This window comes from Dendropsophus ebraccatus, chromosome 10 (genome assembly GCF_027789765.1).
Source record: "Dendropsophus ebraccatus isolate aDenEbr1 chromosome 10, aDenEbr1.pat, whole genome shotgun sequence".
NCBI lineage: Eukaryota > Metazoa > Chordata > Amphibia > Anura > Hylidae > Dendropsophus > Dendropsophus ebraccatus.
The window spans coordinates 4,221,513-4,241,502 of NC_091463.1; the positions used below are offsets into that span (position 1 = coordinate 4,221,513).

General features: G+C 48.6%; 1 protein-coding gene across 2 annotated transcripts in view; it reads right to left on the reverse strand.

Moving 5' to 3' along the window:
• The window catches only part of COL5A1 (collagen type V alpha 1 chain), a 217,881-nt gene that overhangs the window by 55,276 nt on the left and 142,615 nt on the right, over window positions 1–19,990 (reverse strand). For both annotated transcript variants that reach the window (XM_069986748.1, XM_069986747.1), the window contains exons 25-27: window positions 18,476–18,529; window positions 11,920–11,964; window positions 1,008–1,061 (exon numbers count right to left, since the gene is read on the reverse strand). In XM_069986748.1, the coding sequence (XP_069842849.1) occupies window positions 1,008–1,061; window positions 11,920–11,964; window positions 18,476–18,529 (153 nt within the window). The remainder of the gene's footprint in view (window positions 1–1,007; window positions 1,062–11,919; window positions 11,965–18,475; window positions 18,530–19,990) is intronic.

The following is a 19,990-nucleotide window of genomic DNA, read 5'->3' on the forward strand; positions in this document are numbered from 1 at the left end:
AGCAGATATCAGGGTCCCAGAGCCGTGCGCACTGCGGAGCCGTCAAATCATTGGATCAATTATATGTTATATGTAGAGGAACCAACAAAACGTAAAGGGAAGGACTGTCATATGTACTCACTGGCACAGCGAACAAATAGAGAAGAAAATATGTATCTTTATTTCACATAAATCAAAGTAACAGACATCACACTGGGACATAAACAGTTAAAAACATCTAAAAAACACACAAAATACAACAAGGGGCCCCACTACATAGGGAAAAGCCCCCAGGACACTCCGACAAGCAAAAATGGCAAATATCTAACCAACAGATATGACGTGATAACTGTGCCGCACTACTGTAACAATGATGATGAGGTAGAAAAACTACCATAAGATGTGCAAGACAAGCAGGGGCAGGTAGGGGGAGCAGGACCCCGACATGGACCTCCGGTGATATTTTGGTCACTTCTTGGTTAGACCTTCCCTTGCTTGTCTTGCACATCTTATGGTAGTTTTTCTACCTCATCCTCATTGTTACAGTAGTGCGGCACAGTTATTACGTCATATCTGTTGGTTAGATATTTGCCATTTGTGCTTGTCGTAGTGTCCTGGGGGCTTCTCCCTATATGAGGTGGGCCCCCTTGTGTTTTTTAGGTGTTTATAACTGTTTATATCTCAGTGAGATGTTTTTTTACATTGATTTATGTGAAATAAAGACACTTATTTACTTCTCTATTTGTTTGCTGTGCCAGTGAGTACATATGACAGGCCTTTTCGTTTTGTAGGTACTATTTATCTTCCTGTCAGCTTCTGAGCACCCTGTAATTTTGGCTGTGTATACTCCACATATTTTAGTCATAGTATATGTGGAGGAAGCAATATGGCCGCCATGAGCCCTGCAGAGATCGGGTCAGTAGGAATGGCTCTGCCCATCATGGTGTAAGCATCCCCTCCGTGATGTATGAGGCATCAGTGACGGCAGAGCTGTATCAACACTCACCATCTCCCTATATGCCACCTACCTTGACACCACGTGGTCCCGGATACCCAATTGGTCCTTGAGGTCCAGCAGGTCCCTAGTAGAGTAAAAATAAAGTTTTAGAATTGGACAATTCCCCATAACACAACAGTGCAAAATTCTGTGACCCTTACTCCTTCCTCCACACCCAGTGCCATGGAGCAGCATCCAGCAACCTGCAGCCCCCGCATCCTGCATAGCTACAGAGAGAGACTGGGCTGTACAGAAAGCTGATATAGGATGAAGTCATGTGATGTCTTCCCTGTGCTACCATAGACCTACACCTGCATGGTACAGAGGGGCCACTACGGCACATACACTGCATGGTACAGGGGCCACTACGGCACATACACTGCATGGTACAGGGGCCACTACGGCACATACACTGCATGGTACAGGGGCCATCACTGCACATACACTGCATGGTACAGGGGCCACTACGGCACATACACTGCATGGTACAGGGGCCATCACTGCACATACACTGCATGGTACAGGGGCCACTACTGCATATACACTGCATGGTACAGGGGCCACTACGGCACATACACTGCATGGTACAGGGGCCACTACGGCACATACACTGCATGGTACAGGGGCCACTACTGCATATACACTGCATGGTACAGGGGCCACTACGGCACATACACTGCATGGTACAGGGGCCACTACTGCATATACACTGCATGGTACAGGGGCCACTACTGCATATACACTGCATGGTACAGGGGCCATCACTGCACATACACTGCATGGTACAGGGGCCACTACTGCATATACACTGCATGGTACAGGGGCCACTACTGCATATACACTGCATGGTACAGGGGCCACTACGGCACATACACTGCATGGTACAGGGGCCACTACTGCATATACACTGCATGGTACAGGGGCCACTACGGCACATACACTGCATGGTACAGGAGCCACTACTGCATATACACTGCATTGTACAGGGGCCACTACGGCACATACACTGCATGGTACAGGAGCCACTACTGCATATACACTGCATGGTACAGGGACCATCACTACACATACACTGCACGGTACAGGAGCCACTACTGCATATACACTGCATGGTACAGGGGCCACTACGGCACATACACTGCATGGTACAGGGGCCACTACGGCACATACACTGCATGGTACAGGGACCATCACTGCATGGTACAGGGGCCACTACGGCACATACACTGCATGGTACAGGGACCATCACTGCATGGTACAGGGGCCACTACCGCACATACACTGCATGGTACAGGGACCATCACTGCATGGTACAGGGGGCCACTACTGCACATACACTGCATGGTACAGGGGCCACTACTGCACATACACTGCACGGTACAGGGGCCACTACTGCACATACACTGCATGGTACAGGGGCCACTACCGCACATACAATGCATGGTACAGGGATCATCACTGCACATACACTGCATGGTACAGGGGCCACTACGGCACATACACTGCACGGTACAGGGGCCACTACGGCACATACACTGCATGGTACAGGGGCCACTACTGAATATACACTGCATGGTACAGGGGGCCACTACTGCACATACACTGCATGGTACAGAGGGGTCACTACGGCACATACACTGCATGGTACAGGGGCCACTACTGCACATACACTGCACGGTACAGGGGCCACTACTGCACATACACTGCATGGTACAGGGGCCACTACGGCACATACACTAGACGGTACAGGGGCCACTACGGCACATACACTGCATGGTACAGGGGGCATCACTGCACATACACTGCATGGTACAGGGGCCATCACTGCACATACACTGCATGGTACAGGGGGCATCACTGCACATACACTGCATGGTACAGGGGCCATCACTGCACATACACTGCATGGTACAGGGACCATCACTACACATACACTGCACGGTACAGGAGCCACTACTGCATATACACTGCATGGTACAGAGGCCACTACAGCATATACACTGCATTATGGGAAAAAGATCTCCAAGATGTGGTTCTCAAGCTGATGTACAACTACAACTCCCAGCATACTGTTTCCTTAGTGATTCCCTGCTATTACGGATCCTCTTCTGCTGTACTGATCACAGGTCCCCTCCTCTGCTGTACTGATCACAGGTCCCCTCCTATGCTGTACTGATCACAGGTCCCCTCTGCTGTACTGATCACAGGTCCCCCCCTCTGCTGTACTGATCACAGGTCCCCTCCTCTGCTGTACTGATCACAGGTCCCCCCCTCCTCTGCTGTACTGATCACAGGTCCCCCCCTCCTCTGCTGTACTGATCACAGGTCCCCTCCTCTGCTGTACTGATCACAGGTCCCCCCCTCCTCTGCTGTACTGATCACAGGTCCCCTCCTCTGCTGTACTGATCACAGGTCCCCTCTGCTGTACTGATCACAGGTCCCCTCTGCTGTACTGATCACAGGTCCCCCTCCTCTGCTGTACTGATCACAGGTCCCCTCTGCTGTACTGATCACAGGTCCCCTCTGCTGTACTGATCACAGGTCCCCTCCTCTGCTGTACTGATCACAGGTCCCCTCTGCTGTACTGATCACAGGTCCCCTCTGCTGTACTGATCACAGGTCCCCTCCTCTGCTGTACTGATCACAGGTCCCCTCTGCTGTACTGATCACAGGTCCCCTCCTCTGCTGTACTGATCACAGGTCCCCTCCTCTGCTGTACTGATCACAGGTCCCCTCCTCTGCTGTACTGATCACAGGTCCCCTCTGCTGTACTGATCACAGGTCCCCTCTGCTGTACTGATCACAGGTCCCCCTCCTCTGCTGTACTGATCACAGGTCCCCTCTGCTGTACTGATCACAGGTCCCCTCCTCTGCTGTACTGATCACAGGTCCCCTCTGCTGTACTGATCACAGGTCCCCTCCTCTGCTGTACTGATCACAGGTCCCCTCTGCTGTACTGATCACAGGTCCCCTCCTCTGCTGTACTGATCACAGGTCCCCCCCCTCCTCTGCTGTACTGATCACAGGTCCCCTCCTCTGCTGTACTGATCACAGGTCCCCTCTGCTGTACTGATCACAGGTCCCCTCCTCTGCTGTACTGATCACAGGTCCCCTCCTCTGCTGTACTGATCACAGGTCCCTCCTCTGCTGTACTGATCACAGGTCCCCTCCTCTGCTGTACTGATCACAGGTCCCCTCCTCTGCTGTACTGATCACAGGTCCCCTCCTCTGCTGTACTGATCACAGGTCCCCTCTGCTGTACTGATCACAGGTCCCCTCCTCTGCTGTACTGATCACAGGTCCCCTCCTCTGCTGTACTGATCACAGGTCCCTCCTCTGCTGTACTGATCACAGGTCCCCTCCTCTGCTGTACTGATCACAGGTCCCCTCTGCTGTACTGATCACAGGTCCCCCTCTGCTGTACTGATCACAGGTCCCCTCTGCTGTACTGATCACAGGTCCCCTCTGCTGTACTGATCACAGGTCTCCTCTGCTGTACTGATCACAGGTCTCCTCTGCTGTACTGATCACAGGTCCCCTCTGCTGTACTGATCACAGGTCTCCTCTGCTGTACTGATCACAGGTCCCCTCTGCTGTACTGATCACAGGTCCCCTCCTCTGCTGTACTGATCACAGGTCCCTCCTCTGCTGTACTGATCACAGGTCCCCCCCTCTGCTGTACTGATCACAGGTCCCCTCTGCTGTACTGATCACAGGTCCCCTCTGCTGTACTGATCACAGGTCCCCTCCTCTGCTGTACTGATCACAGGTCCCCTCTGCTGTACTGATCACAGGTCCCCTCCTCTGCTGTACTGATCACAGGTCCCCTCCTCTGCTGTACTGATCACAGGTCCCCTCTGCTGTACTGATCACAGGTCCCCTCCTCTGCTGTACTGATCACAGGTCCCCTCTGCTGTACTGATCACAGGTCCCCTCCTCTGCTGTACTGATCACAGGTCCCCTCTGCTGTACTGATCACAGGTCCCCTCTGCTGTACTGATCACAGGTCCCCCTCCTCTGCTGTACTGATCACAGGTCCCCTCTGCTGTACTGATCACAGGTCCCCTCCTCTGCTGTACTGATCACAGGTCCCCTCTGCTGTACTGATCACAGGTCCCCTCCTCTGCTGTACTGATCACAGGTCCCCTCTGCTGTACTGATCACAGGTCCCCTCCTCTGCTGTACTGATCACAGGTCCCCCCCTCCTCTGCTGTACTGATCACAGGTCCCCTCCTCTGCTGTACTGATCACAGGTCCCCTCTGCTGTACTGATCACAGGTCCCCTCCTCTGCTGTACTGATCACAGGTCCCCTCCTCTGCTGTACTGATCACAGGTCCCTCCTCTGCTGTACTGATCACAGGTCCCCTCCTCTGCTGTACTGATCACAGGTCCCCTCCTCTGCTGTACTGATCACAGGTCCCCTCCTCTGCTGTACTGATCACAGGTCCCCTCTGCTGTACTGATCACAGGTCCCCTCTGCTGTACTGATCACAGGTCCCCTCCTCTGCTGTACTGATCACAGGTCCCCTCCTCTGCTGTACTGATCACAGGTCCCTCCTCTGCTGTACTGATCACAGGTCCCCTCCTCTGCTGTACTGATCACAGGTCCCCTCTGCTGTACTGATCACAGGTCCCCTCTGCTGTACTGATCACAGGTCCCCTCTGCTGTACTGATCACAGGTCCCCTCTGCTGTACTGATCACAGGTCTCCTCTGCTGTACTGATCACAGGTCTCCTCTGCTGTACTGATCACAGGTCCCCTCTGCTGTACTGATCACAGGTCTCCTCTGCTGTACTGATCACAGGTCCCCTCTGCTGTACTGATCACAGGTCCCCTCCTCTGCTGTACTGATCACAGGTCCCCCCCTCTGCTGTACTGATCACAGGTCCCCCCCTCTGCTGTACTGATCACAGGTCCCCTCTGCTGTACTGATCACAGGTCCCCTCTGCTGTACTGATCACAGGTCCCCTCCTCTGCTGTACTGATCACAGGTCCCCTCTGCTGTACTGATCACAGGTCCCCTCCTCTGCTGTACTGATCACAGGTCCCCTCTGCTGTACTGATCACAGGTCCCCTCTGCTGTACTGATCACAGGTCCCCTCTGCTGTACTGATCACAGGTCCCCTCTGCTGTACTGATCACAGGTCCCCTCCTCTGCTGTACTGATCACAGGTCCCCTCCTCTGCTGTACTGATCACAGGTCCCCTCTGCTGTACTGATCACAGGTCCCCTCTGCTGTACTGATCACAGGTCCCCTCTGCTGTACTGATCACAGGTCCCCTCCTCTGCTGTACTGATCACAGGTCCCCTCTGCTGTACTGATCACAGGTCCCCTCTGCTGTACTACAGCTCCCATCATACAATAGCCTGAGGATAGTCAGTAATCAGCAGACAGGGGACTACAGCTCCTATCATCCCTCTGGCAGGTATGATTAGTGCTGTGACAGACAGCGGTGTTGCGGTGTGTACACAGCACTGTGTGGCGTCCTCTTTGTTTTCCAACCGTTCTGATCTGTGTTTAAACTTTGAATTAAGTTTCTGTGCTGTCGCCTGGCAACCGGGAGATGGATCCGGCACAGACAGCGTGGCACCCGGCACTGATTATAGCCGACCAGGCCGATGCTGCTTAATATGTATACAGGCGAGAACCTTCCCTCCATATGGAAAATAACCGGCGTCCGGATAACATTCAGCCACATCTGAGTCCTGAGCTCTCATCTATTAGCATCTGTACACGGCATACAGGAAAACAATACATCAGATACATCCAGCCAAACAATAGGCTGCAGACATGATTGGCAGCTCAAGGATTGATGGTTTCCTGTCAGACACGCCCCTTTTATTGATTATGGATACAAAGTTATTAACTAAATGCACAGTAGCCTTAGTATTCTATCCCCATTTACCCCGTCCTATCCCTCTAGTACTATCACACCCCCTCCTATCCCTCTATCACACCCCGTCCTATCCCTCTAGTACTATCACACCCCCTCCTATCCCTCTAGTACTATCACACCCCGTCCTATCCCTCTAGTACTATCACACCCCGTCCTATCCCTCTAGTACTATCACACCCCGTCCTATCCCTCTATCACACCCCGTCCTATCCCTCTAGTACTATCACACCCTGCACTATCCCTCTAGTACTATCACACCCCGTCCTATCCCTCTAGTACTATCACACCCTGCACTATCCCTCTAGTACTATCACACCCCGTCCTATCCCTCTAGTACTATCACACCCCGTCCTATCCCTCTAGTACTATCACACCCCGTCCTATCCCTCTAGTACTATCACACCCCGTCCTATCCCTCTAGTACTATCACACCCGTCCTATCCCTCTAGTACTATCACACCCCGTCCTATCCCTCTATCACACCCCGTCCTATCCCTCTAGTACTATCACACCCCCTCCTATCCCTCTAGTACTATCACACCCCGTCCTATCCCTCTAGTACTATCACACCCCGTCCTATCCCTCTAGTACTATCACACCCCGTCCTATCCCTCTATCACACCCCGTCCTATCCCTCTAGTACTATCACACCCCGCCCTATCCTTCTAGTACTATCACACCCCGTCCTATCCCTCTATCACACCCCGTCCTATCCCTCTAGTACTATCACACCCCGTCCTATCCCTCTATCACACCCCGTCTTATCCCTCTAGTACTATCACACCCCGTTCTATCCCTCTATCACACCCCGTCTTATCCCTCTAGTACTATCACACCCCGTTCTATCCCTCTATCACACCCCGTCCTATCCCTCTAGTACTATCACACCCCGTCCTATCCCTCTAGTACTATCACACCCCGTTCTATCCCTCTATCACACCCCGTCCTATCCCTCTAGTACTATCACACCCCGTCCTATCCCTCTAGTACTATCACACCCGTCCTATCCCTCTAGTACTATCACACCCCCTCCTATCCCTCTATCACACCCCGTCCTATCCCTCTAGTACTATCACACCCCGTCCTATCCCTCTATCACACCCCGTCCTATCCCTCTAGTACTATCACACCCCGTCCTATCCTTCTAGTACTATCACACCCCGTCCTATCCCTCTAGTACTATCACACCCCGTTCTATCCCTCTATCACACCCCGTCTTATCCCTCTAGTACTATCACACCCCGTTCTATCCCTCTATCACACCCCGTCTTATCCCTCTAGTACTATCACACCCCGTTCTATCCCTCTATCACACCCCGTCTTATCCCTCTAGTACTATCACACCCCGCACTATCCCTCTAGTACTATCACACCCCGTCCTATCCCTCTAGTACTATTACACCCCGTCCTATCCCTCTAGTACTATCACACCCCGTCCTATCCCTCTAGTACTATCACACCCCGTCCTATCCCTCTAGTACTATCACACCCCGTCCTATCCCTCTAGTACTATCACACCCCGTCCTATCCCTCTATCACACCCCGTCCTATCCCTCTAGTACTATCACACCCCGTTCTATCCCTCTATCACACCCCGTCCTATCCCTCTAGTACTATCACACCCCGTCCTATCCCTCTAGTACTATCACACCCCCTCCTATCCCTCTAGTACTATCACACCCCGTCCTATCCCTCTAGTACTATCACACCCCGTTCTATCCCTCTATCACACCCCGTCCTATCCCTCTAGTACTATCACACCCCGTCCTATCCCTCTAGTACTATCACACCCCGTCCTATCCCTCTAGTACTATCACACCCCGTCCTATCCCTCTAGTACTATCACACCCCGTCCTATCCCTCTAGTACTATCACACCCTGTCCTATCCCTCTAGTACTATCACACCCGTCCTATCCCTCTAGTACTATCACATCCCGTCCTATCCCTCTAGTACTATCACACCCCGTCCTATCCCTCTATCACACCCCGTCCTATCCCTCTAGTACTATCACACCCCGTCCTATCCCTCTAGTACTATCACACCCCGTCCTATCCCTCTATCACACCCCGTCCTATCCCTCTAGTACTATCACACCCCGTCCTATCCCTCTAGTACTATCACACCCCGTCCTATCCCTCTAGTACTATCACACCCCGTCCTATCCCTCTAGTACTATCACACCCCGTCCTATCCCTCTAGTACTATCACACCCTGTCCTATCCCTCTAGTACTATCACACCCGTCCTATCCCTCTAGTACTATCACACCCCGTCCTATCCCTCTAGTACTATCACACCCTGTCCTATCCCTCTAGTACTATCACACCCCGTCCTATCCCTCTATCACACCCCGTCCTATCCCTCTAGTACTATCACACCCCCTCCTATCCCTCTATCACACCCCGTCTTATCCCTCTAGTACTATCACACCCCGTCCTATCCCTCTAGTACTATCACACCCCCTCCTATCCCTCTATCACACCCCCTCCTATCCCTCTAGTACTATCACACCCCCTCCTATCCCTCTATCACACCCCGTCCTATCCCTCTAGTACTATCACACCCCGTCCTATCCCTCTAGTACTATCACACCCCGTCCTATCCCTCTATCACACCCCGTCCTATCCTTCTAGTACTATCACACCCCGTCCTATCCCTCTAGTACTATCACACCCGTCCTATCCCTCTAGTACTATCACACCCCGTCCTATCCCTCTGGTACTATCACACCCTGTCCTTCCTTCTAGTACTATCCCCATCTATAGTCTACACTGTTGTTTCAGTATTCTATCCATGAACCAGGAAGCTCAGGATGAACAGCACTATGTTGGGGAAGGGCAGGGAGTTTCAATCAGAGATAATCAGAAGCATTGATCAGCGGCAGCACCGCGGTGGGTGATACTATCCGCCATACAGGATGTTGGATCCGGCGCTATCCTATTTGTAGGTCAGCTCGGCGACTGCTTCCCTCTGCAGAAAGTTAACCTGTCACTCATTCCTGAGCGCTCTCTAATAAAATACAAGCTGTCACCGCCGGCCTGGGGTGCCATTCCTATTTATAAAATGATTTCTCTTTCCTTTAGTGCCCACAGGGAGGAAGAGCGTGATGGCTATAGATATATATATATATATACACACACACAGTTCTAGGCGCAGTTTAATGTGTAATATATTCTGCTTGCCGGGCCTGTCATACAGAAACCTGAAAGATTGAGCAGGAAATAGAAGATTTATGTCAATTCCGAGCAGTTTATTGCTGATAACCCAAGGCTGGTAATACGCGTCTGCACCAGCACTGCGCACAGACAGCTCTGCTACAACAGTCAGAGATGAAGGCAGGGTGATACGGCTCAGCTACTACTGTAATAACCGACTGACTGCATTATTATAAGCTTCTCACCTATCACACAGGATGAGACCATCAGCAATTAAACAAGGTAATATCATCAGGCCAAGGGGAAGTAAAGTGTTACAATTTATCCCCAACTTACATAATAATGTAGGTGGCATCTATACGTGTCAGCGCTAATACATGGTATAAAACAGAAGAATGGGATGGAAGGGAATTAACTCTCTCTCAGCCACATCACAGAATAAACTCCAATATCAAGGCAAATAGAACGGAACACAAATGACTGAAAGGTGAAGGGATGGCAGAACACCACCGCCACCTGGTGGTCACACTGCTGGACTGCAGCTCATCTCCAATGGGAGCAGAATCTGGGTCACCGAAAATAATGAGCAAAGAAGGAAAAACTGAACAAAACTGGAAATGTATAAGCGGAAAATCACTATGTACCCCATGAATTATCATACACAGGTTATACCAGCATACTCCATATCACTATATACAGGTTATACCAGCTGTACATATATAATTATATACAGTATATACCCAGGTTATACCAGCTGTACATATACAATTATATACAGTATATACCCAGGTTATACCAGCTGTACATATATAACTATATACAGGACATCCCCAGGTTATACCAGCTGTATATATATAGTTATATACAGTATATACCCAGGTTATACCATCTGTACATATATAATTATATACAGTATATACCCAGGTTATACCAGCTGTACATATATAATTATATACAGTATATACCCAGGTTATACCATCTGTACATATATAATTATATACAGTATATACCCAGGTTATACCAGCTGTACATATATAATTATATACAGGATATTTCCAGGTTATACCAGCTGTACGTATATAATTATATACAGGAGATCCCCAGGCTATATGAGCTGTACATATATAATTATATACAGTATATACCCAGGTTATACCAGCTGTACATATATAATTATATACAGGAGATACCCAGGTTATACCAGCTGTACATATATAACTATATACAGGACATCCCCAGGTTATACCAGCTGTACATATATAATTATATACAGTATATACCCAGGTTATACCATCTGTACATATATAATTATATACAGGAGATACCCAGGTTATACCAGCTGTACATATATAATTATATACAGTATATACCCAGGTTATACCAGCTGTACATATAATTATATACACAGGAGATACCCAGGTTATACCAGCTGTACATATATCATTATATACAGGACATCCCCAGGTTGTAGCAGCTGTACATATATAATTATATACAGGACATCCCCAGGTTATACCATCTGTACATATATAATTATATACAGGAGATACCCAGGTTATACCAGATGTACATATATAATTATATACAGTATATACCCAGGTTATACCAGCTGTACATATATCATTATATACAGGACATCCCCAGGTTGTAGCAGCTGTACATATATAATTATATACAGTATATACCCAGGTTATACCAGCTGTATATATAATTATATACACAGGAGATACCCAGGTTATACCAGCTGTACATATATAATTATATACAGTATATACCCAGGTTATACCAGCTGTATATATAATTATATACACAGGAGATACCCAGGTTATACCAGCTGTACATATATCATTATGTAATTCCCCTCACCCTGAGGACAAGACCATCGTACCTGGGTTCCTTTCTCTCCTGGGGGACCTTCTTTACCTGGATGACCCTGCAGAATGTAGAATACACGCAATAAGATTAACAATTAGCAGTACCTGCAGCCTCCTCACATCTCACACGCTGAGGGGACGATGGAGGGGGCGATGGAGAGGGCGATGGAGAGAGTGATGGAGAGGGCGATGGAGAGAGTGATGGAGGGGGCGATGGAGAGAGAGATAGAGGGAGCCATGGGGGGGATGATGGAGGGGACAATGGAGGGGGTGATGGAGGGAATGATGGAGGGAATGATGGAGGGAGTGATAGACCGAGCAATTGAGGGAATGATGGAGGGGCGATGGAGGGAGCGATAGAGGGAGCAATTGGGGGATGATAGAGGGAGCGATGGGGGGGATGATGGAGGGGATGATAAAGGGAGCGATGGAGGGGGATGATAGAGGGAGCGATGGAGGGAGCAATGGGGGGGATGATGGAGGAGATGATAGAGGGAGCGATGGAGGGAGCAATGGGGGGAAGATGGAGGAGATGATAGAGGGAGCGATGGAGGGAGCAATGGGGGGGATGATGGAGGAGATGATAGAGGGAGCGATGGAGGGAGCAATGGAGGGGATGATGGAGGAGATGATAGAGAGAGCGATGGAGGGGATGATGGAGGGAGCGATGAAGGGAGTGATGGAGGGGAGCACCTGTATAGTACCTGTATGTGAGCAGCACCTGTATAGTACCTGTATGTGAGCAGCACCTGTATAGTAGATGTATGTGAGCAGCACCTGTATAGTAGATGTATGTGAGCAGCACCTGTATAGTAGATGTATGTGAGCAGCACCTGTATAGTAGATGTATGTGAGAAGCACCTGTATAGTAGATGTATGTGAGCAGCACCTGTATAATACCTGTATGTGAGCAGCACCTGTATAGTAGATGTATGTGAGCAGCCCCTGTATAGTACCTGTATGTGAGCAGCACCTGTATAGTAGATGTATGTGAGCAGCCCCTGTATAATAGATGTATGTGAGCAGCACCTGTATAATACCTGTATGTGAGCAGCACCTGTATAGTAGATGTATGTGAGCAGCCCCTGTATAGTACCTGTATGTGAGCAGCCCCTGTATAGTACCTGTATGTGAGCAGCCCCTGTATAATACCTGTATGTGAGCAGCCCCTGCATAGTACCTGTATGTGCGCAGCCCCTGTATAGTACCTGTATGTGAGCGCCACCTGTATAATACCTGTATTTGAGCAGCACCTGTATAGTACCTGTATGTGAGCAGCACCTGTATAGTAGATGTATGTGAGCAGCCCCTGTATAGTACCTGTATGTGAGCAGCACCTGTATAGTAGATGTATGTGAGCAGCACCTGTATAGTACCTGTATGTGAGCAGCACCTGTATAGTACCTGTATGTGAGCAGCACCTGTATAGTACCTGTATGTGAGCAGCACCTGTATAGTAGATGTATGTGAGCAGCACCTGTATAGTAGATGTATGTGAGCAGCCCCTGTATAGTACCTGTATGTGAGCAGCCCCTGTATAATACCTGTATGTGAGCAGCCCCTGCATAGTACCTGTATGTGCGCAGCCCCTGTATAGTACCTGTATGTGAGCGCCACCTGTATAATACCTGTATTTGAGCAGCACCTGTATAGTACCTGTATGTGAGCAGCACCTGTATAGTACCTGTATGTGAGCAGCCCCTGTATAGTAGATGTATGTGGGCAGCACCTGTATAGTAGATGTATGTGGGCAGCCCCTGTATAGTAGATGTATGTGAGCAGCACCTATACAGTAGATGTATGTGAGCAGCCCCTGTATAGTACCTGTATGTGAGCAGCACCTGTATAGTAGATGTATGTGAGCAGCACCTGTACAGTAGATGTATGTGAGCAGCACCTGTATAGTACCTGTATGTGAGCAGCACCTGTATAGTAGATGTATGTGAGCAGCACCTGTATAGTAGATGTATGTGAGCAGCCCCTGTATAGTAGATGTATGTGAGCAGCACCTGTATAGTACCTGTATGTGAGTAGCACCTGTATAGTACCTGTATGTGAGCAGCACCTGTATAGTAGATGTATGTGAGCAGCACCTGTATAGTACCTGTATGTAAGCAGCACCTGTATAGTACCTGTATGTGGGCAGCACCTGTACAGTAGATGTATGTGAGTAGCACCTGTATAGTACCTGTATGTGAGCAGCACCTGTACAGTAGATGTATGTAAGCAGCACCTGGATAATACCTGTATGTAAGCAGCACTTGTATAGTACCTGTATGTGAGCAGCACCTGTATAGTACCTGTATGTGAGCAGCACCTGTATAGTACCTGTATGTGAGCAGCACCTGTATAGTACCTATATGTGAGCAGCACCTGTATAATACCTGTATGTGAGCAGCACCTGTATAGTACCTGTATGTGAGCAGCACCTGTATAGTACCTATATGTGAGCAGCACCTGTATAGTAGATGTATGTGAGAAGCACCTGTATAGTACCTGTATGTGAGCAGCACCTGTATAGTACCTGTATGTGAGCAGCACCTGTATAGTACCTGTATGTGAGCAGCACCTGTATAGTACCTATATGTGAGCAGCACCTGTATAGTAGATGTATGTGAGAAGCACCTGTATAATACCTGTATGTAAGCAGCACCTGTATAGTACCTGTATGTGAGCAGCACCTGTATAGTACCTGTATGTGATCAGCCCCTGTATAGTACCTGTATATGAGCAGCCCCTGCATAGTACCTGTATGTGCGCAGCCCCTGTATAGTACCTGTATGTGAGCAGCACCTGTATAGTACCTATATGTGAGCAGCCCCTGTATAGTAGATGTATGTGATTAGCACCTGTATAGTAGATGTATGTGAGCAGCCCCTGTATAGTAGATGTATGTGAGCAGCACCTGTATAGTACCTGTATGTGAGCAGCACCTGTATAGTACCTGTATGTGAGCAGCACCTGTATAGTACCTGTATGTGAGCAGCCCCTGTATAGTAGATGTATGTGAGCAGCACCTATACAGTAGATATATGTGAGCAGCACCTATATAGTACCTGTATGTGAGCAGCACCTGTATAGTACCTGTATGTGAGCAGCCCCTGTATAGTAGATGTATGTGAGCAGCACCTGTATAGTACCTGTATGTGAGCGCCACCTGTATAGTACCTATATGTGAGCAGCCCCTGTATAGTAGATATATGTGAGCAGCACCTGTATAGTACCTGTATGTGAGCAGCCCCTGTATAGTAGATGTATGTGAGCAGCACCTGTATAGTACCTGTATGTGAGCAGCCCCTGCATAGTACCTGTATGTGCGCAGCCCCTGTATAATACCTGTATGTGAGCAGCCCCTGTATAGTACCTGTATGTGAGCAGCCCCTGCATAGTACCTGTATGTGCGCAGCCCCTGTATAGTACCTGTATGTGAGCGCCACCTGTATAATACCTGTATTTGAGCAGCACCTGTATAGTACCTGTATGTGAGCAGCACCTGTATAGTACCTGTATGTGAGCAGCCCCTGTATAGTAGATGTATGTGAGCAGCACCTGTACAGTAGATATATGTGAGCAGCACCTGTATAGTACCTGTATGTGAGCAGCCCCTGTATAGTAGATGTATGTGAGCAGCCCCTGTATAATACCTGTATTTGAGCAGCACCTGTATAGTAGATGTATGTGAGCAGCCCCTGTATAGTAGATGTATGTGAGCAGCACCTGTATAGTAGATGTATGTGGGCAGCACCTGTATAATACCTGTATGTGAGCAGCACCTGTATAGTACCTGTATGTGAGCAGCACCTGTATAGTACCTGTATGTGAGCAGCACCTGTATAGTACCTGTATGTGAGCAGCCCCTGTATAGTAGATGTATGTGAGCAGCACCTGTATAGTACCTGTATGTGAGCAGCCCCTGTATAATACCTGTATGTGAGCAGCCCCTGCATAGTACCTGTATGTGAGCAGCACCTGTATAGTACCTGTATGTGAGCGCCACCTGTATAATACCTGTATTTGAGCAGCACCTGTATAGTACCTGTATGTGAGCAGCACCTGTATAGTACCTGTATGTGAGCAGCACCTGTATAGTAGATGTATGTGAGCAGCACCTGTATAGTACCTGTATGTGGGCAGCACCTGTATAGTAGATGTATGTGAGCAGCACCTGTATAGTAGATGTATGTGAGCAGCACCTGTATAGTAGATGTATGTGAGCAGCACCTGTATAGTACCTGTATGTGAGTAGCACCTGTATAGTACCTGTATGTGAGCAGCACCTGTACAGTAGATGTATGTGAGCAGCTCCTGTATAATACCTGTATGTGAGCAGCACCTGTATAGTAGATGTATGTGAGCAGCACCTGTATAGTACCTGTATGTGAGCAGCCCCTGTATAGTACCTGTATGTGAGCAGCACCTGTATAGTACCTGTATGTGAGCAGCACCTGTATAGTACCTGTATGTGAGCAGCACCTGTATAGTACCTATATGTGAGCAGCACCTGTATAGTACCTATATGTGAGCAGCACCTGTATAGTAGATGTATGTGAGAAGCACCTGTATAGTACCTGTATGTGAGCAGCACCTGTATAGTACCTGTATGTGAGCAGCACCTGTATAGTACCTGTATGTGAGCAGCACCTGTATAGTAGATGTATTTGAGAAGCACCTGTATAATACCTGTATGTAAGCAGCACCTGTATAGTACCTGTATGTGAGCAGCACCTGTATAGTACCTGTATGTGAGCAGCACCTGTATAGTAGATGTATGTGCGCAGCCCCTGTATAATACCTGTATGTGAGCAGCCCCTGTATAGTACCTGTATGTGAGTAGCACCTGTATAGTAGATGTATGTGCGTAGTCCCTTTATAGTACCTGTATGTGAGCAGCACCTGTATAGTACCTGTATGTGAGCAGCCCCTGTATAGTAGATGTATGTGAGCAGCCCCTGTATAGTAGATGTATGTGGGCAGCACCTGTATAGTACCTGTATGTGAGCAGCCCCTGTATAGTACCTGTATGTGAGCAGCCCCTGTATAGTAGATGTATGTAAGCAGCACCTGTATAGTACCTGTATGTGAGCAGCACCTGTATAGTACCTGTATGTGAGCAGCACCTGTATAGTACCTGTATGTGAGCAGCACCTGTATAGTACCTGTATGTGAGCAGCACCTGTATAGTAGATGTATATGATCAGCCCCTGTATAATACCTGTATCTGAGCAGCCCCTGTATAGTACCTGTATGTGAGCAGCCCCTGTATAGTAGATGTATGTGAGCAGCACCTGTATAGTAGATGTATGTGAGCAGCACCTGTATAGTAGATGTATGTGAGTAGCACCTGTATAATACCTGTATGTAAGCAGCACCTGTATAGTACCTGTATGTGAGCAGCACCTGTATAGTACCTGTATGTGAGCAGCACCTGTATAGTACCTGTATGTAAGCAGCACCTGTATAGTACCTGTATGTGAGCAGCACCTGTATAGTACCTGTATGTGAGCAGCACCTGTATAGTACCTGTATGTGAGCAGCACCTGTATAGTACCTGTATGTGAGCAGCACCTGTATAGTAGATGTATATGATCAGCCCCTGTATAATACCTGTATCTGAGCAGCCCCTGTATAGTACCTGTATGTGAGCAGCCCCTGTATAGTACCTGTATGTGAGCAGCCCCTGTATAGTACCTGTATGTGAGCAGCCCCTGTATAGTAGATGTATGTGCGCAGCCCCTGTATAGTACCTGGAACATAGACAGATATATGAGGGGTCCCAGGTGTCTCCTGACCTCTATATAACAGTGTCAGCAGTCTGGAACCTGAATTGCAGCTTACAGATTCCCTTTAAGGCCTGTGGCCCCCTCGCCATATTGGACAGCTCTAGATCAACAGACATAAGTGAACCTGAGCATATCAAACATCTCGAGGTTTCCTTGGCCGTCTATAGTTCCTATTGCCTGCACGGGAGGGGTGTAAGCCTCAGGCCATGCTCGTGTATAGGGGGCAGTGTGTAGCTGGCGGGGGTCACTCAGGACAGCTGCAGGGGCTAAAGCTTTAGGGCCCTATTCCACCGGACAATTATCGTTCAGATTATCGTTAAATCGTTCGAATCTAAACGATAATCGTTCGGTTGAAATGCAGCTAACGATTAACGACCGAACGAGAAATCGTTGATCGCTATATAAGACCTGGACCTATTTTTATCGTTGCTCGTTCGCAAATCGTTCGCATTGAATAAAACATCGTTCAGTCGTTCGCAATAGATGCGAACGCATTAGCGAATAAATAGCGAAGAAAAACTATTGCAATTACGATCATAAGTAACGATTATCGTTCCATGGAAATGAGTGAACGTTTTCAGGTCTTTCGCAATAGTGGTCGTTTGAGATCGTTAATCGTTAACGATTATGCAAACGATAATGGTCCGGTGGAATAGGGCCCTTAGACCTCATCCCCTTGAACACATCCCAGCGGTCCCATCCAGGACTGACAGGCACCTTACGCTGCATTATGGTAATTTCCATCCTCGCACACATCACACACAGAAGGACGGCCATGGATGATACTTACAGGTGGACCATCTGCTCCCGGCATTCCAGGCAAACCAGGTTTTCCCAACGGTCCCTGAAAATCACAACAACATCAATTCAGACTTTCAGCTTCCACTTTGCCAAGTGAACAATATTTCCCAAAGTTTCCGCATTGTGTCCTTATGAATATGGAAGCTTATGTAAATGGGAGCGCTCATCACTGTAGCCGGTGGCGGGAGCGCCCGCAGCCCGAGTACATCAAATGCTGAATAATCTCATCTACAAATAATCATTGCTGTGTACTGACTTCTTAGAGGGACGACGCAAACTCTCTCAGGCTTAAAGGAAAATCTAATGTTTCTATCTTTGTTACACGGAATGAATAGAATTATCATATTAACCAGAATCGCTGCGTCTCTTGTGAAGCTGCTGTGTATCCAGAGCGGGTGATGTGCGGCACAGATACAGACCGTCCGTTACTGCATCATACAGCCCGTCCGTTACTGCATCATACAGCCCGTCCGTTACGGCATTATACAGCCCGTCCGTTACGGCATCATATATACAGCCTGTCTATTACTGCATCCTGCAAACAGCCCGTCTATTACTGCATCCTGCAAACAGCCCGTCCATTACTGCATCCTGCAAACAGCCCGTCCATTACTGCATCATATATACAGCCCGTCCATTACTGCATCATATATACAGCCCGTCCATTACTGCATCATATATACAGCCCGTCCATTACTGCATCATATATACAGCCCGTCCATTACTGCATCATATATACAGCCCGTCCATTACTGCATCCTGCAAACAGCCCGTCCATTACTGCATCATATATACAGCCCGTCCATTACTGCATCCTGCAAACAGCCCGTCCATTACTGCATCATATATACAGCCCGTCCATTACTGCATCATATATACAGCCCGTCCATTACTGCATCCTGCATACAGCCCGTCCATTACTGCATCATATATACAGCCCGTCCATTACTGCATCATATATACAGCCCGTCCATTACTGCATCCTGCAAACAGCCCGTCCATTACTGCATCATATATACAGCCCGTCCATTACTGCATCATATATACAGCCCGTCCATTACTGCATCCTGCAAACAGCCCGTCCATTACTGCATCATATATACAGCCCGTCCATTACTGCATCATATATACAGCCCGTCCATTACTGCATCATATATACAGCCCGTCCATTACTGCATCCTGCAAACAGCCCGTCCATTACTGCATCATATATACAGCCCGTCCATTACTGCATCATATATACAGCCCATCCATTACTGCATCCTGCAAACAGCCCGTCCATTACTGCATCCTGCAAACAGCCCGTCCATTACTGCATCATATATACAGCCCGTCCATTACTGCATCATATATACAGCCCGTCCATTACTGCATCTTGCAAACAGCCCGTCCATTACTGCATCCTGCAAACAGCCCGTCCATTACTGCATCCTGCAAACAGCCCGTCCATTACTGCATCATATATACAGCCCGTCCATTACTGCATCCTGCAAACAGCCCGTCC